A 25,566-nucleotide genomic window follows, 5' to 3' on the forward strand; every position below is an offset into this window, starting at 1 on the left:
CCTGAAACTCCTCTAGGTAATTTGGCAAGGTTCTTCCAAAGGTCCCTCTGCATGGAGTCATTTCTCAGTCCCAGGATCCTTGGCTTCCAGCCTTCGTTCTTCAAATCCCTCCCCACCGTTCACTTCTGCAAAGCTCACAAGGGGAAGGGGGGATTAAAATTACATAAAGAATTAGTATTAAAAATGCAAATAAAATAAATCTGAAGTGGCCTCAATTATATGACTATGAGGCAGCCAAGAAATGTTAGGTGCTTAGAACTCTGGAAATGCACTTGAATATATATATATCAGATACATCGATTGGTGTAAATTATTAACACTCCACTGAAGTCAATGGAACCCCTCCAGATTCATACCAGTTGAGAATCTGTCCCATTCTGAGATCCTTGGATAGAAAACGTGTACAAGTGCAAAGTATTATTCTAAAGTGAGCAAGGCCTTAGTTTTACGTTTCTTCCAACAACAGCCCCTCCAACAACACATTGTCCTTTTAACACGATGCAACACGCCACAGTACCTGGGTCTTCTGTGGTGGTTTCCCATCCAAGTACTAACTAGCCTGACCCTGCTTAACTTGTCCAATCTTACGGGCTTGTAACACAAGCTGACAGGGATATGGACCGTACCATATCATTCCTTACCGTGTTCTGAGCCAAACAAAGCCTTTTAAAACATTGGCACGCTCAGTCCTAAGGCTCTTCAGCTGGTGTAAAGCTGTTTAGTGCTTTTGAAGCCGATGGAGCCACACCAATTTATCCCAGCTGAGGCCCTGTCCCAGAGAGTTGCAATAATCTAGCAGGGAGGTCAGGAAGACATGATTCACAGTGGCCAGGTCATACAGGTCAATACAGGATGCAGCCTCTCGGTTAGCGGCAGATGGAAGAAGTGTTTCTGGAAGCTGTGGCTATCCGAGCATCCAAGTACAGTGGGAAGTCCAGATGGAGCTCACGTGCTGCACCACAGGAGCCAATGCCTGATAAAATCTGCACTTACCATCAGCTATGGCTGCCCTGGTGGAAAATTACTACAGACAGCTTTAGAGAACTAACATTAATTTCTCAATGATTCAGCCAAAACTAGCACAATGAAATAGTGCTTTCTTTCCTTTCATATCCACAAGCAACCAAGAATGAGGTGTGTTATCACTGCCTTAATGAACAAATGTCCAGTTTAATTACCATCCCCATTTTCACAAACAGGGAAACTGAGCCACAGAGAGGTTAAATGCCAGAGGTACTGGCATCCCACCTATTTTTCTCTGCCACTTTATTGACCCATACAGGCAACACTTTATAAATGTCATTTAGGATGTTAGAGATGCTGTGCCCCAGTAAACAGAGCACTGAACTCAGACCTGGGAGACCTAAGTGCTATTCATGGTTTGGCCACCTGCCTACTGGGTGATCTTGGGCAAATCACATCACTGCTGTGTGTCTCAGTTAACCTGCCTGTGAAGTGGGGATAATGACATTGACCTTCTTTGTAAAGCACTTTTCATCAGTAAATCTCAAAACACTTTACAAAGGAGATAAATATTGCATTAACCCTATTTCTTTTTGCATTTAGTTATCATCAATCTGATGGGGATTTAAATGAGCCAGTTCCATTAGCACTAAGGGGAATTTCTCCCACACGTCCGTCCTTATACACTATCCATTGATGGAATAATAATAATAACACAAAAAAACCCCAAAACCTCCAAAAATCCCTGAGGATAATGCAACATTAAATGTTGTAAAATCAAACACTCAAAAGTCAAGAAATTCTGAAAGTTACATTTTCTCCTGCAATCTAAACTTGGCCACATGCTCATCCTATCTGCCTAGTATGAATTCCTACACATAAGTTTAAATTTAACGGGAAGGATAGGAAAAAAGAATACCATGGGCAGATTCATTGGTACAATCCAGCTGCTTTGTATCACCAGGCATCCAGATTGTACTACTGAATCTAGCGCTGTATATGTGCCTTGTGTGTGATCATTGTACAGTCAGCATCTCCTTCGGAGTCAAATAGCATAGTAGCATCAAGATCAAATGAATGATCTGTCACCCAGTTTGCATGAACAGAGGGTGAATGGGTTGCTCCCAGCTGTTGCTTAGTTGCAGAGTCATGATGGGTACAGGGTCATCACCTTTAAAAACTAAAACACGATGTCTTTTTTTCTCAACCTCATATTCTGGAAGGGTCTCTGGCCGCATTTATAGAGAGAAGCCTGGCTAGCTGGACAGTAGGTAGAACGACAGGTAGCTATCATGTTGCTGCCTTATTCAACGCACAGCCGCCAGCTGAATAAATGTTAATGCGTATCATGAATAAATAAAGCTACGTCTCCGCTTACTGGCTTCTGTTCTGAGCCTAGATGAAAGGACATAGGGAGAAATCCATTGTATTCTTGGCAAACCCCGGAGAAAGGCTGGGAAGGAAGTATTTTTAAATAATTAGTAGTTTACACAACAGGTTTATTGCTCTCTTTGCGGTTGCATTAGCCGGCAGCCGCCTACTGGTCTAAACTGTTTTCAAGGCTTAATAAATAATACTGTGCCCATTGAAGGGTTATCCACTGAACCCACCTAGCAGGGGAAAAAGGACTGATGCTAAGATGATTGAAGCTAAGGGTGGGGGGGAGGGGGGTGTCTTTCTATTGATTTCAATAGGCGTTGGATCAGGCTGTACGAGAAAATACACACCATCGATATTCTAGTCTATATAAATCCTTATACGGTGATCATCCCTGTAGTATCTGAGTGCCTTCCAGTAGTACATTAAGCAATGTGACCATCAGTCATGTGTTTATACCTTACCGGTTGTCTGTAGGTCTTACTGATCAATTGTCCCTATGGAAGAACTAAGACTAAAGCATATAAGATGGAAGTGGGATTTCACAGCCTGTAACTTTGCTCCTAGCAAGACGTTGCTGCCTTACCATGGAGATCAAGCTCAGAGTGCTGTGCACTTTTCCTGCTGCAGATGAATTTACCCAGCTGATGAAACAGTTAATCGAGGAGTGCCTGCCTGGCAACCACGATTACTTGACACCAAAAGCGGTTTGTAACTGAAGAAAGGTTTCTGGGCTGTAACAGAACACTGGGCACCAGCACGAAGGGGGCCCAGACATTCCCTCCGTCTGGCTTGGGCAAGTGGCATCATCTGCCTGGAAGTGCTTTGCTTAAGGAACCGGTTGACATGCTGTAGCCAGGAGACTCTTAACAGAGGTAGATTGCACCCAATTTATGATGATCCCTTGGCAGCACAGTCTCCATGGAGAAGTGCAGCTGTAGGATCCCTGGTATGTAAGAGACCTCATGTCCTCATTGGCTGAGTGGAATGTACTGCAGGTCAAAGATTAAATTACAACCCATCTAGTCACCAGTTGATCCCAAGGTTTCCACAGTTTCAGAGCCATGGACTCAAGAGCTTGTCTCAGATAGGGAGAGCCAAGCTGGTTCAGTTATCAAACAGCTAGAGATCTTTGGGAGATGTGGATTCAGTAGCTGAGCCTAGCATGTTATTGCATGGGCTGTGAGATCTCTTCAGAGGAAAGTGCAGTGATGTGAATGGGAAAGAAGGTTTGGCTGAGTTGGGTGTGCATGAGCTAAGGAGCAGCTTAGATCATATTTTTCCCACACTGACTTGCCTCCTCCTCGTCAGAGCGCAGCAAAGTGCTAGATAAGTGGCAGCTGCTGGTACACAAAAGCAGAGCACAACATTTAAGGGCATCATCATGATTCTGCAATTGGCTGCCCACATGCAGATCCCTGTGTTCATGTGGAGCCCAGGTGTCCACTTGCATGGACCAGCTTGCAAGATCAGGGTTCTGCTGAATAACTGCAGTCCTGCGTTCATAACCCTTGTCTTCCCCCTACCCCAATTTTGTCTGGTTTTGCCCCTCACTTTAGGTGTGTATGCACTACACTCTGAGGTGTGATTGCAGCACAGGCTAGCAACATGAGTACATACCCAGGGTCCCTGGTGTGCTTGTACAGCCCACACTGTTGCATCTACACTGTTGTTTTTAGCCATGCAACTGCTGGTATGTCTACCTGGGCTGCAGTCACATTTTGGATCGCAGTGTAGACATACTTTGTGTCTTGTATGAATTTATTTTGTACTTTCCTCAGGGTATGGATTATCTCTTTACTTGTTCTCAGGAGGAACCTAGCATGCTGTCAGGCACTCAAAAATAATGACGTCAGTTCCAGCTCTGCTATAAACATGGGGTGGGGACGAGAATCAGTGTTCAACCAGTGGAACCGAACAAACAGGCCATAAAAGAAATGTCATTTTCTAAAGTCTAAGAGGGGTTGATAAACAGCAGCATAAATGAAACTAAAGGGCCCAGCTGATCCCCAGCTAGTATAAATTGGCACAGATCCACTGACATCAGCGGAGTTATGTGCATTTACATCAGTCGAGGATCTGACTCCAAAAGCACAAAGCTCTAAAATGTGCCTTGAGATTTTCTTTTTCATAAAGCTGGGTTGTAAATAGCCATTAATTATTGATTACTTAGCATGCCAGTCAACAACAAGGGTGATTATTCAGCATTAGTTACCCGTTATCTCCTGTATAGAACCATGGGCTTCTTAATTATTTCCGCTGAGTTCCATGTGACAGTCACATGACTATAAATGGATACATTGCTACTGCACACATGAAATATCTCCCCACCCCCATCTTTCACACTGATTTAACATGTGCAGCTAACATCTGCAGTGTAGGACTATTCAAATAGCATTGATTCAATGCACAGAGTTCAACTAACAATTTAGCTTAATGGATTAAGGCCATGATTCAGGAAAACACCTAAGGACAAACGCAAGTCCATCCCTGTTCAGGACATATCCTACACATGCACTACTTGAAGTTAAGCTCATTCTTATAAGTAAACCACGTGCTTAAGCACTGTCTTGAATTGGGATGCTTTCCTGAATCAGGGCCTTAATTTGGCTCCCAATTTTGGGGATGAAAGCAGAACTCTGTCTGAGAGACCACCAAAGAGCAGACTTTGATAAGTTACAGCTATTCGCATTAGCAAGAAATCTCTCCTCATCTCACAAAATGAACGTGGTGCTCATTAAACTACATTGGCCATTAAGAGTCTTGGAGTCTTAACCTAATTTCTCACTCCATCTCATCTATCTCCTCAGGCCCCTTCTTTCCTGGTTATTTGCCCTGACTGGTGATGGGGGGAGGAGGTGTCAGTGAAGTGCATGCTTAAATTTCCTTCCAATAATACAACAAAGAAAGAAAAACATGCCTTTTTGTGATCATACGCTTATCAGAGGATTTGTGCACTTCTTGTTCAACAGCATGTTTAGGGGGTAGAGCATTGGAAAGGGAATCAAGACTCCAGGGTTCAGTTTCCCGTTCTGTCACTGGACTTGGGCAAATCACTTAACCTCTGTGTGTCCATTTCCCCATCTACAGAAAAGGCGATAGTAAAAAAATATTGACATCCATAGAGGTAACTATCAAGATCAATTAACCCAACTGAGGGAAAGGGGGTGAAATTTCTATGGACAATAAATCATGCTCTTCAACATAATAAGAAGCCAGCATATGCATTGCTGCATGCTTTTGTTATCATCACTAAAACAGCTGGGCTGCAAATCAGGATATGGTGACTGCACAAACGGTCAGCAGAGGTTCTCTGTTGCAACTCTAATTTTAAAGAGTGATGTCAGAGGTCCAGACACAGGGTTATGACGAACAGCTACAATCTGGTCCTTAATGTCTGTGAAGTTCTTTGAGACCCTTGGGCAAAGGGCACAATGAAAGTAACAGCATTGGTTCCCACTGGTTCCCAGCCCTATCATTATGGTTGACCTGGGTAGTTTTCTGGCAACTTGTGCGCCCCTCCCCGCCCCAGTGCCTAACCTCTCTAGGCAAATAAAATGCTGTTCACCTTTACGGGTCTGAATATTTTAGTCTCTCTCTGATAATTTCTGCCTTCCAAAAAGAAAAATACTCAGGAGGAAGAACGCTGTACTCATCAGGATTGATGCAGAATTCTCCAACCTGCTGCCCATGCAATTCCTACCTCCAGCTCTGATCAGTGATCCAACGGCTAATGCATTGGTCTGGGACCCATGAGACCTGGGATGCATTTTATCAACCTGTTTGCATCCACCTAGCAGCACAGAAACCAGAGTCTGTGCCTATCTACAGCATGCAGCTTTCTCCTCTGATCAGCATTCAGACCCCTGCATTGCTTGGCCAAGTCACTTCACTGCTCCATGCTTCAGTTTCCTTCCTACATTTTGTCTGTCTTGTTTATTCAGACTGTAATCGCTTCAAGGCAGGGACTGTGTGCGTTTGTGCACTGCATGGCACAACGGGGCTCCGATCTCATTTGGGGATGTGAGGCTCTACTGTGTGTAAGTAATAGTCAGTCATCAAGAGCACAGACTGTTGAAGCTGTGCCACTTAAACTTTCCCAGCCCCTGATTGCTGTGTGTCTGTTCCATCCTTTGCCCCTGAGGAAGTTGTTGGTGGAGTTGATCTGTTTTCATGGAGCTGTGCCACTGGAATGCGTGAGGCACACTAATTCCATATTTCCCCACTGGCTTGAATGACTACATTGTTCATACCAATATCTCCGGTGGCGGTGCCATGGCAGTTTCTCTCTTCAAGTTCTTTCCTACCATAGAGTCCAGCTTCATGTTACTCACTGCTTTCCCCCGCTGCAGTGCGGCTCACCTCTTACTGGTGACATTTCTTCTTAAAGTCTCATATTTTCCTCTTGCCATACGCCATCTGGAAAAGGAGCTTTTTGGAAGAAAAAGAGCTCCATCCTTTGGGCTGTAATCTAGCTGGTTTCCAGTGGTGGGTGAACCTCAGTGTATGTATTCAGTTCAGTTCCAGTAGGCTTGGAGGGTTATCTGAATGCACCCAAATCAATGGTCACCCTGCTGCCCTATTACTGCTATGACAGTAGCACCTCTAGAGGCCCCAGCCAAGTACAAGGGCCCCACTAAGCTAAGGACAGACAGGGAACAAGGGGACAGCTTCTTTCCCAGAGAGCCCACTGTGTGGAGCAGCAGAGTAGCTGCTGTTGTTAGGTAAGGGTGTGAGAAATGCCTGGAGAATTCATACAGAGCAGAGAGGCTCCTGAGCGTGCATAAGAGCAGACTCTGGTTTCTGGGTTGCTAGGGGGATGCTGCATGTTTGTGTGGGAGAACCCAAGTTCTCCATACATTAGTAAGGAGAGAAACACACAGCCTAGGACCTTCTCCCCCCACTACCTTTCCTCTAGCTTCCCCAATTGCAGACAGCTCCTCACGTCCCTCATCAACAAGCTCCTTTTTTAGGATGGACATGGGTAGTTTCCTGGCTCTGTATGCTCACCCTAGTGCCTAATGTCTCTAGCCAAATACAATGCTGTCCACCTACCTGTGATCCAAATTCTGCTCTCAGTTACACACCCCCAAACCCTACTGGGTTCCAGATGTAGCCAAGGGCAGAAGCTGTTAATGTTCCATAGGGGGAGCGAGGGCTTTGTGTTCTAGTCCTCTCTCTTCTGGCTGGCTGGCTGCTTTCTTCAACATGTGTGCATTCAGGCCTGTTCCACAAGTCACAGGTGCTCCGGGGCCCATTGCTCCTTGTCACTCTGGAGATGCCCCAGAGCTCATGAGATCTGCTGAGACCTCTAAAGGCTGATGGTTATGGTGGGACAGCTATCCAAGCTGAAGTGAACCCCAGAAAGTAATACTCTAGTTCTTCTTTTTTCCAAACCAGCCCATCCATCCTGTTGTTTCATCCTGAAGCCACAGTCTGCTGATATTAGGTCAGACTTGCTGCTGTGGCTGAGATCTGCTCGCATAACAGGTTGGGGCACTACCTAATTCTTTTCCCAGATTTGCTCTGATCACTGCCCTGGGACAGGCTATAGCAGCCTAGGAGCTGCTCTAATCCACACCAGCCGGCAGTGGTCCCCAAGGGACCATTGTGACTACATCACAGGCCCTTGACACCATCGCGACTATTCAGATGATGATGATTGGTGAGGTGGACATGTGAAGTAGTTCTAAGTCTTGCAGTAACCCAGCCTACATCCCCAGGGTTCTCTTCTGCACATTCAAAGGGGAGTGGACAGGGTTTCTTTCCAAGGTTTTATAATCTTACAAGCAAGACATTTTTCTCATTGTAACTTTTAAAAAACAAATAAAACAACCCAGCGCCCAGCTCTCCCTCTCCTAGCTTTTTTACTGGAATGAAAATTATTGAGAAAATAGTCATGTTGGTCAAAATTTTCCTTTGTGTGTTTTGTTGTTAAAAACAAAAACCAACATTTTTTCTATTCAATTTTTTTGTTTTTAGTAAAATAAAAATCAGTTTCTGAAAATATTTACCCAAAACCCCAAAATTAAACTGAAAACTGTTTTCAAAATTCAAAAATGTTTCAGTTTCATTTTTTTCCATCAAATCCCTGAAAACGTTCGTGGAAAATTTGGAAAAAAATATTTTGAATTTTCTGGCAAAAAAATAACTGGCATTTTTCAGTCCGCTCTATTTATAAGATAGGAGGCTGTCTCTGTATGTAGGCTTACATGACCATGGCTGTTTTTTCTCACTGGATTGATTATTTTCTGGTTAATTATTTGTCCCCAGTTGGCTTCTTGTCCCATGCCATAGCATGAGATGCTATTGCACATATTTCCTTGCATGCCATGACAAGTTAGAGGCAGACATTCAGTGTTATTCATTGCATGAAGCCCTTGCACAACCAGGAGGTTGGCCATGTTTTTATTTACTTTTATAGAGTGGGTTATGTCCGCAGCTAATAAAAAAGGACTATGAGCCCTTGGAATTGTTCTGGTGGTAAATATGAAACACGAGGAGGAGGATTTAGCTATGCAACTCCAACTAATGGTTGCTGACGTGCTGTCTGTGACACAGAACATTTCTGTTACGGAGCATTCATATCTTTGAGCCCAAAGCCCATTGCAGTCAGCAGGCGTTTTCCCATTTATTTCCAGTGGGCTTTGGTGCAGGCCCTTCATCACCAGCTAAAAGTGATAGTTTTACCATGCATAGCTGCCCAGCATGACCACAGCAGACACATACAATCTCTCTCACAGAATTGTTAGGGCCACATCATGATGTATTGGCATCCTAAGCAAAGATGGGAGTTGATGTTTTTAAAAGGTGCTGCAGAGGTGCTTCCAAGAAGGTGCAATGCATTGTGGGGTATATTTTTCCTTGCATCTTTCCCCTTTAAAATGCACTTTGATAAAAAAATAAATAAATAAATAAGTGAACCTGCCTGCAAATGGTACCAACCATGGATTTACTTTTCATTACACGTTTGAGCAATCCCAGATTTTCCATCCCGCAGGTGAGCGTTGATGATGTCACAGTGTGCAGTACAGCCACACTTACCATGCCCTATTCCTGTGTGCAGATCTACACTTGGAAGGCTTTGCTGGTGTAGATATACCAGGATATTATGCCAGCAAAGGCCTCCTATACTAGTGTGGATGCAGTTTTTGCCAGTAGTGCTTATTCTAGCCCTCCTGAGCAAGTGAGCTACACCAGCAAAGTGCAGTTTCGCTCATATAACAGTGTCTACACTGTTGCCGGCATAGCTATGTTGATCACAGATCACACCTGTTCATACTTTTATGGCTATGCTGACAGAAATCTGTAGTGTAGGCCAGGCCTAGGAGTAACCACTAACCTGGAATATGGTGTGAGGCAGCACTATTTAGTGATATGTAACTGGGTTGCTTTTCTGATCCAGTAATCAGGTACTGGCAGTAGATGAAATTTCTTCAGTGTCTTTAACAATCCAGATCTGCAAAACGTACAGAACTGTTTTAATATTGTACAGAGGCGTTTGTTGTCTTGTTTTGTCTCCATGAGCCTCTTTTGAAGGATTGTGCCCCAGCCTGTTGTTTTGGCACAAATACTAAGAGCCATGCTAAACACTCATGTTACCACAAAGCTGGTAAAGGTTCAAAACTGCAAATTCCAAAAGACTGCTTCCAAGTGTTGTCTGAGTCATCTTTAATTTATCCTGGGGGCTAGCTAGGCCTCTCGCAGGCTCCAGAATACAGGGGAGCTCATAGGTGTTTCCTACCTTTGTGCTGCAAGTTCCCATGTATTTAATCACAAGTCTCACAAGGTTTGGTGTATTTTTTTTAAAGGCCCAGCTCCTGGAGTCATGGGATCCTTTGAGACTCTCAGCTCTCATTTAAAACAAAAAATGTTTTTAGCCCTAATGGATGTGGGGAAAAGCTTGGAAAAGTACACACTCAAACAAAAGAAACTCAGCTGGCAAATAAAAGAAACTCAAATGTCATACTTTTAAAAATTTTCTTGATTGTTAAGCCAGTCTCGTGATTATTTGGGGCCTGACTCATGACTTTTGACCTTGGGGGCTGGCAGTACTGCTACCTATTCTGTCGCTACTACCGGGTGAGTGTAGCTCAGACGGACTGGAGAAGCTGCCCTGCTCCTCCCCCTCATATGCTTAAGTCACAGCTTGTTTGCTCTTCCACTGCCTTATGTTATCATTTACATCCGTGCAAAGGGAGTGTAAAACACTATCGCATCAGAATGATGGGGCTCTTACTGGCTCTCCATGGCATTGATTTCCTGGTTAACCCTTGCAGAACTTCTCAGCTCTGTGCATGTCTCTCCAGAGTTTAGAAGTAGTGCAGAGACAGACACAGAGCTCAGCAGCTCTGTAATGGCCTCAGTCTCTGGAGTATTTTTAAGCTCCTTAAGAATAGGGATGGAGCTCAGGGGTGCCTACCGTATCAGCTGAGCTCAGATGCTCTCCAGGGGCCATTTTCTGGTCATTGGGAAGGCCTCTGCAATCAGCATGAGAGGCTGCCCATCACGCGGTCTTCAAAACCTTATAGGGATTTGCTCTGTATCTGTGACTAAACTTTCCAGGACGATCCTCTGTCCTAGAGGTGGCTACATATTAGTGGTCCTGTGCATATATAGTTTGCAAAGTGCTGCAGGATGAAAGGCCCAAGGTAAATATTTTTACTAGTTAGGTTGCATTGCAAGTGTCACGTAGTTGACATGATAGCCACTCCTCTATACTTCTGTATCTGTGATTGCCCCATATTATTCCCCCTCCTCTCCTCAACGCCTTCTGCTAGTAGCAGCAAAATCCAATGTGAGGGAAGAGACAGGGAGCCTCCTTTGTGAGGGAATAGTCAAATTAACCAGATTAGAAGGTGCGGGATGAAGAGTTTGGGGTGCATTCATCTTGGGCGTAACTGGGGATGAATGTAATGGACACTGAGACGGAGTGTGCCCCATTGTGTACAGCCAGTTTGCAGTTAAGTTTCTGCTGATAGCAATGGCCCAAATGCAAATGGAATGGAAAGAGATGATATCTTGGAACCGATCTTTTTTTTGGATCCTGTCTATAACAGGCTGCTGTTCTCTGGCTTCTGAAATTCCTTACTCTTCAGAGTGCTACAAAATATATGTCCTGTATCAGGGGGAAAAGAGAGTGAGTTGCATACTGGCATGAATTCTGTAGAAGCCCAAAGTGGTATCTTTCAGAAAAGGCAAAATAAGTTACAATAAATAATCTTTTTGCTGCTGATTTCTTACAACCTCCGCTGTGCTGTCATCATCCGTAAACATCCTTTTGGAATCAGTACATGCCTGTACATACCCAGTACATGCCTGATTAATAATTATTCCTATTACTATAGCACCTAGAGGCTCCAAGTGCAATCAGGACCCTTTTGTGCTAGGCACTGTACATACACATCCTAAGAGAACCTTGCTCCAAAGAGCTTAAAGATTAAGTAGACAAAAGGTGGGGGAATAGAAGTCTTATTATCCCCACTTTACAGATGGAGGAACAGAAGCCCAGGATACTTAAGTGACTTGCCCCACCTTATACAGAAACTCTGTGGCTGAGCTGGGAATTGAACCACACCCCAGACCAGTGAATTAACCACAAGGCCATCTTTCCTCTCCTGCATTTTGTCTGGATGCTGCACTTGGTATGATCAGCAGGAGTCATGAAATGAAAGAGGATGGATCAAACTCTGCTCTCACATGGATATAAATCCTGAGCAACTCCGTTGGCTTCAATGAAGTTACCCTGGATTTAGACCAGTGCCATGGAGAGCAGAATTTCATTTAATAGGTGCCCAACTGATACCTTGTATACACAAACTCTCAGGCCAACATGAGCGGTTACAGTTTACAGCCAAGTTTCAATTATCTGAAAAAGATGTATAATGAAAATGGTGAGAGAACTTGGCCACTAAAGCTATATTTATTTCCTGGGCCTAACCCATAGCCACACTCCCTCCACGGTCATGAACCAATCATATTTATGTATTGATTTTTCAGCCCTTTAACTCATCTGAATTAAGTTACACTAGACATTCTCCCTTCCAGCCAAGGTGTTAGCCACATAGAGCATAACTTTGCAAGGTCAGAACGGCTTCTACTTTGGATTACCAGGATGAGGTTCACCTTGCTATCTCTGATGTAGTCTGATTTTTCTTCCAAATACTTACGTGTTCATTGGTTCCAATACAAAATAGCCAGAGCACTGTGAAAGTGATGTTTACCCGTTGGCTATTTGCTGAAGAAAGTACTCCTAGAACTTATTTGCTATTTTCTCACATCCCTGGATACTTGATGGGTTTAAAGTTTTCTGGCTAAGAAAGGAATGAAGGATTGAACTATAACAGGTAATGAAGGGATTTCTCATGAAGCGTGCCTGTATAGGGGATCTATTGTCCAAATCCTCGGCTGGTATGAATCAACATAATTCCATTGACTTCAGTGAACTATGCCCCAATTTACATTAAGGATCTGGTGCTGTGTGTGTCATATTCCTGAATTCTGATAGGACAACAAATCCTTAAGAGTATATTTTTGTCTTACACAGTTAGCTGATGTTCACAAATCTGCCAAACTCTTTAGTATTTAAAATTGGCCCCATTTATAGTATGGATAGCAGATCATGAGAAACTCAGGCTCTGATTCAACATCATATTATTCCAGTTTTATACCAGTATATCTTCATCAATTTCACTGGAGATACATCGATGTGAAACCAGAGTAACACAGCCGTCACTAAAGCCCTACGTGCTTTTGACTCAAAACTTAGCTAAGATTTCGGGTGTTGCCTGCATTTCACTCAAACTCAGAATTTCAAGTGAAACTCAAGGTTGTATCCTCATTGGACCTGAAACTGAACAAAATGTTTCCATGAAATCTCAGGAACAGGAGTGGATGAGTTTTGTGCAGCTCTTCCCACCTGTTTGTCTCTACACGCATGGATGCATTGCGTCTGAAGGTGATAGCAAATGTACATAGCCTCTTTACAAATGGTGCCTGCCACTAGTTGAAAACAATAGGCCAGATCCACAGTGGTATAAATAGCTCCATGCCTGTCCCTTGCCTCTGCCTGTAAAGAACTACCTGTTTTTCTGGGACCTAGCATTGTTTTTAAAGAATGCATTTTTCAGATGTTTGTTAGTGCCCCGTGTCTGCCCCTCCCCAGTGGGTATGGCAGGGGAGGAGGGAGAAAGGAGGGGACAGGGATTTCCTCCCGTCTTCCAAAAAAGAAGTATCAGATTGGAATGTCCTACTCGCAGCACTGTGGTATGTATGTTCAGGTCATTCCAGAGTGAATACCTTTCTAGAAGATATGCGTTAAGTCAAACACAAATTATTAGCTTCACTGTAAGGGTAAGTAGGTGAAATTCTCTGGTCTGGGTTATATAGGAGGTCAGACTAGAGGATCTAAAGGCCCCTTCTGATCTTAAAATCTATGTAAATAATCCAACTCATATAAGTTTCTTCACTGGCTGAAGTCTAAAGCAAGGACAAAAAGTTCAGTTGTTTTCCTGTCTCACTCTGGCATTGTGTGTGTTACAGTAGCATCTGTCTGTGCCTGCAACACATGCATTGCATGCCCCTGGACTGGCTGTGCCTGCAGAATGATAAGGAGGATGCCATTTTGTAGAACAAAATGGCGTTCTCTGCACAGTGTGACTTTGCACACACCATCCATGCGAGGTCATGGTGCACGGAGGATGCATGCATTTTGCATGCAAATGTTGAACTACATGCCTGACTAAAAATGTCATGGCACACCGCTAATATGTTGCCATACACAAGAGAGAAAAGGGAAGAAATTGAGCAGTGTTTACTGTAGGTTTATGCTGCGTGGATCACAGACTAAGGATTGCCAGTTTTTATCAATATGCTCCTTTCCCCTGTAGGGTTTGTCATAGCCATTTCAGAGCCCTGAGACTTTCCTTCCTATTCCCCTACACTAACACTTTACACCCATTGGGCATCATAGCTATAATCTTTCATGTCAAAGAATATAGGAGAACTTTGGAGCCAATCGACGCACCTCTGTTCAATCAGCAAGAGGGTACCAGTAAAGCAAATAATTCCTTTCTCGGGGTTGTACTTTTCTGCAGCACCTCTAGGCTTGACTGTTTCAGGAAACAAGAGACCATGTGTGCAACCAAAGCTTCCCACACGGCAATTGAAAGCAAAGCTACTGGCCACCAGGCTGGCCCATCTAGTTAGGTATTGCACAATACTTTACTCCAGCACTGAAAGGAACAATTGTGAGTGTTGCATATGGGTCAGTTAGAATGTTATGTGTCCACTATCACCCTAGTGGATAGGGAGTGTGGGTTAAAGCAACAGACTGGAAGCCATCAGATTTACAGCATGCCTTCGCTTCGGAGTTAACTATGGTGATCAGCACCCAAGTGTGTAGTGCCGGGGGTGAGCAGCCACACTGCAAAGCCCTACCTCAGCTACTGTGTCCTCAATGGTGCTGCATTCACCACCAGTATGTGTTGCTAGGGCTTTAGGGGGCTTATCCTATGGTTGTTAGCGCTGCAGTAACATGAGCTGCTCTGATTATTTCCCATTGAATTGTGGAAGAACTTGTCTGTCCTCCTGCGCACACGAAGAGCATTGGGGGAAGGGCATTGGAGGAATATCAGCACTCAAGAGGGTCAGTGTGTGATGTCACTGCAAAGTAGGCGGGTTACTAGCCCAAGTGATAGTGGCACTCAGGCGCTATTCCATAGCCCCAGCCAGGCCAGCTAGCTGGGGCTGAAAGCACTAATCTCCAGTGAGGGGATTTTGTGTGTGGACGGGAGAGAGTTGGGGCAACAGGAGTAAGAGCCCAGGTTAACTCTGCAGTGAAGACAGAATCTTAGAGTCTGATCCAGATTGTGACAGTGAGTTATCAGGTGGTTTTGGGAAAGTCACATTGCCATTACTTTTTCCCAGCCTATCAGATGGGGATAATGTAACTTCTTCGCCTCCTAGGGAAGTTGTAAGGATTGGATAATGTTTGTAAAGTATTTTGAGCTTCTCCATGGAAGGTGCTGCAGAAGCGCAAAGAATTCTGTTATTAGAGGTGTCTGATAACCAGGAAGGACACAGGTAAATTAGCTAATGCTACTAATAGTCTAGCCTTCCCATGTATAAAATGAAGCAATGTGAGGACAGAGCTGTGCAGAACAGTAGCCAGGGAGACACTAATGAGAAGGTTGCTGGCTTCAAAGCCTTGTCTGTATAGAAAAGTTGTACTGGTGTAACCTACAAGTGTGAATTTAAACCATCATAGTTAAATCAATATAAGTCTGTGTGTGCACACTTATTTTGGTTTAAGAGTGGCTTATTGCAGCTCAGCTTAAGTTGACTAAGAACAAGTTTAAGTTAAACCAAAATCAGAGTATCCACACAGGGTTTGCATCAGTTTAACTATATTGGTTTAAGCCTCCATCTCTCATATTAAACGAATGTACCTTTCCTATGTGACAGAGAGACTACTGCAACCTATTGCTGTCTTGCTGATTAGAATCTTCTTTCTGTGATTAAATAGAAGGGAAGCACTCAAGAAGAATGCCCCAAACGGGTGCTTTGCAATTCTCCAGTAGTAAATGTATTGTCACCCTCCCCATTAAGCACATCTGTTTTCAGGCAAATTAGTTATGCTTTAAGATTGGGAGGGTTTGGGCAGGATCAGCATTATACTGAGAGCCAGCAAGAAGGTGGAAGGGGATCCAGGAAGAGGAGTAAACAGAGGCCTTAAGGTAAAGAGACAGACAAAAGTATGTACAACACACACCCCAATCCACCCCCTGGGCAGCTGCCAAAGGTCAAGGTGTTGTTTTTAGAAGATCCTCACTTGAATGACATCTCAGGACAGCATCTCACCTAGTTCAATGGACCTTAAAGACAAACATGCCTCCCGGGAGAATCAGCAAAGGGAGCTGGAAAGTTTTGGTTTTCCCTGTTTTATTTTGGCAGCTACTTGGTATTGTGAGCAAAGCAGTGGAGATACAGCCCTGATTAGTCAGCAGAAGAGTTGTTCCTGCACCTGCACAAATATCAAAGTGACAGCTGTGTGTTTACAAAGAAAAGCCTCTCCAATGAGAAGTGAGCCCGATCAGCAACCCATCCCTGCTGGAGATGCAGTTGGAGAGGTGGAGCTAGCCTTAGACTAGCACATCTGATCTGATCAGGGAATAGGCCCTGATGCAAAGCCATCTGAAGTCAATAGAAAGCTCAGCCACTGATTGCAGTGGGCATTGGGTGGGTCCCTCTATGTGTAGTAATCAGATAGCATAGGTGAAGAGAAGGGAGAACATAGAAAAATTTGGGGTTTCACCAAAACCCTAGAACTTTTCAAGAAGCTCTCCAGGTTTCTCAAAGTACTTCAAAAAACTTTGTTTCGGGAGGGTGAGATAATTGATGTGCCTTGCAAATACTCAAATACAGTGAACCCTTCAGAGTCTTGGGATTCCATATCTCAGTAACTTTTAAATGATGGGTTCCAAGTTCTCCTCTCTCTATGGCAGGTGTCACAACCTGCATGGAACTTGGAGGGAGGAGGACAAGTTGCAGGAGGGAAGAATTTGAAGGAGGCATCAAGAAGCCAGTCTGTGTGCACGTGGCTGGAAAGCTAGCTGCAGTTACAGCAGCTCTGTAAACAGGCCCCTTAATAAAGAACTGGTTTAGTTTTTGAAACACCAGTTCTCTCACATTGCCCAGCACAGCTCATATTACGTGGCACATGAAACAGCAGAGATCACCCATTGACCTTTGAAATGGGTGTTGGAGTCCCTGCTATATAACAACAAGTATGAGAAAATAAAAGGGAGGGGAGGATGAGCATACCTGCACATGGAGAGCTGGTAGCATGTAGAGTCCTGCACAGTGAAGACAGGCACTACACAAGCTTTCCCACACAGCTCTGCCCGTACACCTACTCCTTGAACTACAACACCCCATCCTGTTCTAAACCTGCTCTACCCAGCTCTGCCAATGCACCTCGTATGTAGCACCCCCTGCTATTCCACTGCAAGGTCCTTATCCAGTTCAGCCAGCACCTTTACAGACAAGGGGAAATCTGTCTGGGATAAATCTCTTCTAATGTTAAAAAGTTTTAATTTCGAGTTCTGACAATTTGGCCTATTTCACCAATAGTAAATTCACTTTAAAAGGAAGGGACCCAATGTCCCAAAATCCAGATTTATCTTCATCCCACAAAAAGACTTGATGTTCCCATTTTTATTAGTGTAAATTATTTATTTCAGAAATGCTGAATTATGCCACTGCAGTTATGGAAAAGTTTTATTCTTGTTAGACATTAATCCCACTGCCCAGTATTTTGTACACAAATATATTTCTTGAGTGCTTCATTGTACTTTTCCATTCCAAATTATGCCCCATATTCAAGATGGGACAGGTTATGATTAAAATGGAGAGAGAATAGAAACTGTCCTATATATGTAGGATACTTAAAATGGGGAACAGGGACACAGAGAGATTAACTGTTTTACCCAAGGTCATAATGGACATCTGAGACAGAGCTAGGAATTGAATCCAGGTCTCCTTAATCAGGCCTTAAATCACCTAAACATCCTTCCTCCACTAGACCTCTGACACATTTCTAACACTATAAAACATATCGAGTCTGAAGTTTATAGTCTATACACCTACCAGTTAGGGATTGCTAGAAGCTGTTGCTGCTCTTTTAGGTACTCCAGAGACAAAGCACCATTGTGTTTTCATTAGCAAACGTGTAAAGTAGGTTTATGGGTCTCCTCCCAGACCTAAAATAAAAAAGTCATTAGAAATCAGCTTCCACCAATCCACACAAGGGCATCTCATTCTATTTCTACCTCCATGCTCCTTCCTTTGGACATTTGCGACATTCCAGCACCACTAGTTAGCTTTGTCATCACACAGTCACTCACACAGTTCCCTGACAACCAGCCCGACCAAGATCTAACCAGGAAAGATGGGTGAACTGGCAGCTCAGCTTTGTGGGATGGACTATGAGGAACCGGATTAGATTACCAACCTGCACTGGCCAAGCAGTGATGCAGAGCTAGCTAAACCCTTCAGCAGGATGGCAAGAAGGTGTCTTCAGTCCTTCAGCCCACGGTGAGCTGAGAGCACTAGTCTCAGCAGAGTTAGCTCCCAGAGGAAGGCCTGGGTGAGTCTAATATTGCTGTAGAGAGCCACCTGCTGGCCATTCTCAAAACAGCGTTATCCAAGCTCTGAAGTGAGCTCAGTTCTGCTTGAGGTGAATAGGGGAAAGATTTACACTGGGGAGGGGAGACAAAGAACAAAAACTAAGTTGAAAGCTCAGGTTTGACCCACACCATGACATCATCTATGACCTGGATTTTGTTGTTGTTATTGTTAACATGAGAGTAGCACTTAGAAGCTCCAACTGAGATCAGAGGTCTCCTTCTGTCTGTAGAGAGCCCAACACACAGTAAGAGACTGTCCTGGAAAGCTGACAATCTAGGGTCTTGTCTGCATCAGAAAGTTGCATTGATTTAACTTGAAACAGTTTTTAAGATGCCATGTGGACACTTATTTTGGTTTAACTTAACCCCAAGCTGCTAACTGACTTTATGCTAAACCAAAATAAACTGAAATAAGAGGGTCCCCATAGCCTTTCACACTGGTATAACTAAATCAGTTTAAAACCCTATCTTTAGTTAAACAGGTACAGCTTTCTCATACAGACTTGGTCTAAATAGACGAGAGGGTGGGAGAAAGGAAACCTTAACCCTCTTCTACAGTTGGGAGTGGAGAAATAAACACACCAAATGACTTGCCTAGGATCATACAGGGAGCCTGTGGCAAAGGAGGGGTTTGAACCTAGGTCTCTTGCATGCTATTTCAGTGCCACAAGACTATACTTGCTCTCATTCAAGAAGCTTGTTATGAAGTCTGTACTTTTGCCAGCTTACCCACTGCCTTGTCATTCGCAAATCCCAGCTTCCAAAAGGGGAAAAGCGCTAAGACATCAATAGCCTCATTATTTGAATTTAGAAACAGCAAACTTTTGAACACAGATTTCTCCACTGCCCATTACCAACATGGATTGTCTTTTGCTTATCTCCCACCTGTGAGGGCCCCAGGTCATAAGAGGGAGAGAACACACTGGTACAGGATAGACGTGACTAATATTTTCAGAGAGTTAAAACCACATCTTAATGCATGGTGCCTAGATGGAGTGGTGATGGGTGCATTAGAAACACTCTCTCTTAGATTAGGTTCTTATTGATAAATCATGACCATTTTTAATAAGTACGTTTTGTGGATTGGAAACTCTTAGATCTGTAAGTAGAGCTGGTCAGAAAACAGAATTTCCATTCTGCGGGAAATGCCAAGATACCTTTTCATTACAAATCAGCACAAAAAGTCAATATTTCCAGTGGAACAAACATTTTCCCCCAAAAAAATTTGATTTGGAACCATCAAATTGTTTTATTCCTGCAATATCAAAATGAAACATTTTGATAATGTCAAAACAACGTGAAATATTACATGCTAATAGTCAAACTGAAATTAATTGAAATGTTAGTCAAAACAAAGTGTTACGACATTGTTGAAATGAGAAAATCAATTAGATTTTGTCTGCATTGAAAATTTCATAAGAATAGCCATCTTTTCCACAAAACATTTAGATTTTAACAAAACTGCATTTTCCAATGAAAAATTGTTCCATCAAAAATATTTTGGACTAGCTCTACCAGCAGGCCCTTTGGAGCAGGGACACTTCATTTTGTGCCTTCTACAGATTCACTGTTGGTGCCTGACCTATAATATTGCTCAGACACAGAATTCTAATAGATTGGTGAGGTATGATTTCCCTTTACAGAAGCCGTGTTGACTCTTCTCCAACAAATCCTGTTTATCTATGTGTCTGATAATTCTGTCCTTTACTATAGTTTCAACCAATTTGCCTGGTACTGAAGTTAGGTTACCAGCCTATAATTGCAAGGATCACCTCTGGAGCCTTTTTAAAAAACTGGTATCACATTAGCTATCCTCCAGTCATCTGGTACAGAAACTGATTTAAGTTATAAATTATACACCACAGTTAGTAGTTCTGCAATTTCATATTTGAATTCCTTCAGAACTCTTGTGTGTATACCATTTGGTCCTGATGACTTATTACTGTTTAATTTATCAATTTGTTTTATTTGGGGTATACATTTAATTAGAGCCTCCATTGTGATGTTTTTAAAGTTTCCATGCAGCTTGCAGGCATTTCACTCTTGCAACGGTTTCTTTTAATTTCCATTTAATTAGCTTCCTCATTTTTGTGTAGTTCCCCTTTTTGAAGTTAAATGTTACAGTGGTAGGCGGGCTTCTTTGGTATTTTGCCCCACACAAGGATGTTAAATTTAATTACATTATAGTCACTATAACCGAGCGGTTCAGCTATATTCACCTCTTGGACCAGCTCCTGTGCATCACTTAGGACTAAATCAAGAATTGCCTCTCCCCTTGTGGATTGTTTTTTGGCATGTTGTTTGTTTGTTCAAACTGCTGCTCTTTGTGAGCAATGTATGGATGAAGAACATGGATAGTCTGAAGGACCTGCTGCATGATTTTCTTGCTAGCATTCACCTATTGACATATTTTGAAAACATCTAAAGAAGTGGCTGGTCTGCTAACTTGGTAGATACCATTGTGTACAACCACGTGAATAGGGAGATGCTCCGGGACTGTGGATTCCCAGGATGGTGGGATTTGAGATCACTGCTTGGCATTTCTCTTAGTCATGAGAAAGGGAAGGGCAAGGTTAGCACACGTCCATGCTAAAGCAGTTCCTCATTGGACATTACTTGCCTTTACCACTGGACCCATGTCTTATTGGGCCTCCTGGCTTTTCACCTTTGTTCACTCCAATTTGTCTTCTGCTGCTGGACTTTATGTATAACCCTGTCCTCAAATCTCTACACTGGCCTACTGCCTCCTCCTGCATCATATTCAGATTTCTTCTCCTCACTTCAGGGTTCTGCACACTTCTGCTCCTGCCTGCCTCTCAGCTCTTGGTTCCTCCTTCATCTTGTCACTGAGTGCTTTAGCTCCACTGTGCTTTGCTCTCTCCTCCCATTTCCTGATGCTGGGCCATTTCTTATCAATGCTCGGGGCAGCCTCCCAACTCCAGAACACCAAGCGCTCTCCCTCTCCTCTGTTCAATGCCTCCTCCAAACGCTCTGCCTACTTTCCAGTGCTAATCTCTGCTGGGGTGTTCCTTACTGTCACTGCCACACCTGACCACGATAAGATATGCATGTCTGTCAATAAACATGAAGCAACACAATTCCTGTTACAAAAGCTTGTTGTGTGAAAGCAAGTCACATGCTCTCCACATCATTCTCTCCTTCCCCTTCTCTGGACATGCCACTCCCTATCCCATGCCCTCCCTCCTCCTCCAGGTTTTATACTCACCCTTCCATTAACTTTTAGTTTAGGATCTGATTCTCTTTCCATTGAAAACAGTGAGAGTTTTACTGTTGCCTTCAGTAGGAGGTGGATGGAATTCTTGGAATTCAGGAGCTTGGGTTTTTCTAGATTCGTAAAGCATCATGCACCTTTGTGACACTAAATAAATAGCAGCAGCAGGAAGGTAAACTCTAGAAAGTAGTAATTTTAGCATTCATATACTTCTTGACATATTTAATGCAAGCGACAGATACTAAATAATTAACCCACACGACAGCCCTATGAGGTACATAAGTAGCAATATCCCCATTTCACAGATGGGGAAAACTGATTGAGAGATAAAATGACTCGCCAAAGGCCATACAGCAAGCAGTGGCAGAGCCAGGATTAGAACTCAAGATCTCTCAACTCATAAATATACTCTCTTTCCTATAAACCACACTGTTTGGGATTATACAGTAGGGGAAACTGCAGCTTGGAATGGAAGGGTGGGAGATGAAGTCCAGGCGCGCGCACACACCCTGTCAGAGTAGTTTAAAGGACACAAAACACATCACTCCTTCGTGCATTGTGAGATTGCACTGAGAAGATGTGAAGCATCATCCAGCATCAAGACTTCATGATGTGACTATTTTAGATCTCAAGATTAACCCTAAAAAATGATGATTAACAGCACTCAAAAACTGACATTTCAAACTTCTTTTTGCAAATTCCTCTCCCCCCTCCCCCCAGTACATTTTCAAGGTTCAAAACGGACCTACTTTCAGTTTTCCAAAATTTTATTGAAAGTGGTATCGATGTTTTTGAAAATATCCAAACAAAAATTTTGATTTTCCCCCCCTTTTTTTGGGGGGGGGGAGGGAGAGAGAGGGGGGACAGACGGGGGGACACCAAAATAATTCAGTGAATTTAACCTGAATCTGCTTTAAAAAAAAAAAAAAAAAACGTTTTGTCTGAGAAGTGTTGCCCAGCTACAACGTACATCTTTTGTGTAGGGTGGTGGGTGTTCATAATTTCCCTTTCACGCAAACTTTGCTTCATGGCTCTGAGCCAGACTTCTAAGGCAGGAGAGCCGTACCACACTAGCTCTTTTCTGATAACCTCATAGTTTATCTGGCTTTTTAAGTTTCATTTCCTTGACAAACTAGCACTCACCCCCTGGCCTCCAGAAATCAAGTTACCGTAATATGAAATTCAAGACTTTGTTTGAGAGTCTTTGTAATGAAGGTTAATATATTCGACTTGTTTTTTTTTCTTTTTTTCAGAGCAAAGGAAGAAATACTCTAACTCCAATGTAATTATGCATGAGACATCACAGTACCACATACAGGTGAGTTTGCATGGAGCCTTTACAGGAATGAGCAATCAACTACGTCAATGCAGATGCTGATAATGAACCTAGTTCATTTATATATGAACTTTGCTTCCCCGGGCTTAATTCACTATGCATGACACATCATAGAACTCGATTAGTTCAGAGGCCAATTAGAAGACTTTCTACGAATGAGCAAAGGTCATTTTACCTAATGCCATTCATTGTGGCTAATAATGAAACCTCTTGAACTGCGTACGCCTTTCTCCAACATTTGGGATATAGTCCACTGGTTCTTTTTTCCTTTTCCCATGCCCAATGCCTTTCGAAGGCTAATGTAAACATACTGTTACAAATTCGCCCAGTACCAATCCATGCAGTCAGTCTGTTGAAAATGGGACAGTGCTTCCAAGCCAACTGGGTCTGGTCGAGAGTCTAGTTACTGTTTCTTAGGACACTCTTGGACTCAGATCTCCTGCCTGATACCCTTCCTTGGGAAGGAGAGGTGCTGCTGCCCAGCTACCCTGAACCCAGCATTTGAGACTTCCCAAGTTCCCCAGTCACTGATACATGCTCCACCAGCATTCCACCCAGGCTTTGGGCACCCTGAGCTACCAGTTTAAACCTGTCAGGGATAATGTGGCAGGAAAGCAAGAAACACAGCAAAGGAATTTCTTAACCATGGTGATTTTACTCTAAAAGCACTCAACAGATACAGATCTTTTTACAGAACAAGAGGCCAAAGGTGCATCATCCCCTCATCTGATCTCATCCCTTCTGTGATTCCATGGGTTGTCTGCATTTCAGGCATGGCAGAGTCTCTCTTGCCCTCTCCCAGTCTTTCTTATGTGTGGTGATGGCTGGCCCTCTCTGCAAAGCTGCTCCTCTGCTTAAGTAGACCTCTGGGAGTATGTCTGTACTTCATTGTAAACCCAGGCCTGTAGGACCCCGGGCTTGTGGACTTGGTGTTTCTGAGCCTGTGCTTGGGCATCCACACGGCATTGCAAGTCTGGGTTTACAATTACTGGACTTGGGTCTCTCAGTTGTGCTAACAAATCCATGCTGCACTACACAGACCTTCTGACTCAGGTCTGCAGCTTCAGCTGTGTCCACATTGCTGGACCAGGGACTCAGTGGGATTTGGGCTCTGATCCACCCCCAGCAGGGTCTTAGGACCCAGGTCCTGACTGCATGCTGACCTGAGTCAGACTAATTTGTGAGTGGATGGAAGGGGGGGATGGGGCTTGAACCTGCGACAGAGTCCAGGCTTAGCATGCCGTGTTGAGATACCTGGTCTCTCTGCCAAGTGCTCCAGTGGGAAGCTCCAGCCTCTCCCCCGATCATGCTTGATGCAGCTATGTAGAAAAAGACATTGTTCCATGGGGGTGGGCCAGGAGTTGAGAGTCACTCAAAGTCAACAGCACAAGGTGGCTCTCAGTGATCGTCCTTCATTTAGGTGTCAGCTTTCCCTGGCAGGGCAGCTGTGTGGAAACAGTGCAGTAGGTTGTCTTTGGGTATGTCCAGGCTTCTGTTCAACACGGTACAAAAACGGAGCCCATAACTGGATACTGAGTGATCCCATTCTGCTGCACATACATTATAGATTGATCAATACACACCTTGTTTGGAGCCCTACTCTTTCCCTGTTGTGGAGAAAGATTTTGTCAAAGCCCCCCAGTTGTTGATGCAATTCACAAGGCCTTGTGATCTCAGAACAACAGTCTTTATAAGCTCCTGGGTTCAGCTTCTCTACTAGCTGTTCTGATGTAAAGGCATAGGCCTCTGAGGGTAGCTCTGTACCGTAGCTGGGAGATGCAATTCCCAGTTCAGCTAGTTGTTCTGCTTAAATTAATGCCTAAGAATAGCCATGTGGCCCCTGCAACAGCAAGGCCAGCGGCTCAGTCCAGCTATCTGAGTAAAATCCCACCCGGCCCTTTGGGTACCTCTGTGGGCAGCTAGCCCGAGTCGCTGCCCATGGTGCCGCAACCACACTGTTCCATGTAGGCACCAGCTAAAGCAGAGCAGGCAGGTATACGTCTAGCCATGCTGGGAATGATACCTCCCAGCTGCTGTGCAGGCGTACCCCGAGAGGGTGACTGGCTCATCACCTGTGCCCTGCTGGGCTGATATCAACACCCAGGTCTTTGTGATGTTGCTGGCTCAGCAACTCTAGCTTGCTGGTCTGACACATCACCGGGTCTCTGGCAAGTAACAGCTCCGCAAGCTAGAGTTGCTGAACCACATATCAAGGTTCAGGTCTCTAGCAGTACATCTACACAGCCAATGGGAGCAGGCCTTCGAGCCCAGGTCAATAGACTCAGGCTCACGCCACCTTGTTAAAAACAGCTATAGCTGGCTGAGTATGTTCCCAGTGCGGCAGACAAGATTGTACTCAGATGGCCTGAGCCACTGCCCACATCACTATGGCCACACTGCTATTTGTAGTGTGCCAGCTTAAACTGAGCGAGTGTGCATCTCTGCCTAGGAAGCACCCTCCTAGCTGCCGA

General features: G+C 43.9%; 1 protein-coding gene across 2 annotated transcripts in view; it reads left to right on the plus strand.

The window, feature by feature from the left end:
- EPS8L2 (EPS8 signaling adaptor L2) overlaps positions 1-25,566 on the plus strand; it is a 102,577-nt gene that overhangs the window by 30,135 nt on the left and 46,876 nt on the right. For both annotated transcript variants that reach the window (XM_067540529.1, XM_067540530.1), the window contains exon 4: positions 23,013-23,077. In XM_067540529.1, the coding sequence (XP_067396630.1) occupies positions 23,013-23,077 (65 nt within the window). The remainder of the gene's footprint in view (positions 1-23,012; positions 23,078-25,566) is intronic.

Source organism: Emydura macquarii, unplaced genomic scaffold, assembly GCF_026122565.2.
Source record: "Emydura macquarii macquarii isolate MOO-44397 ecotype Brisbane River unplaced genomic scaffold, CSIRO-AGI_Emac_v2 contig_587, whole genome shotgun sequence".
NCBI classification, from domain to species: Eukaryota; Metazoa; Chordata; order Testudines; family Chelidae; genus Emydura; species Emydura macquarii.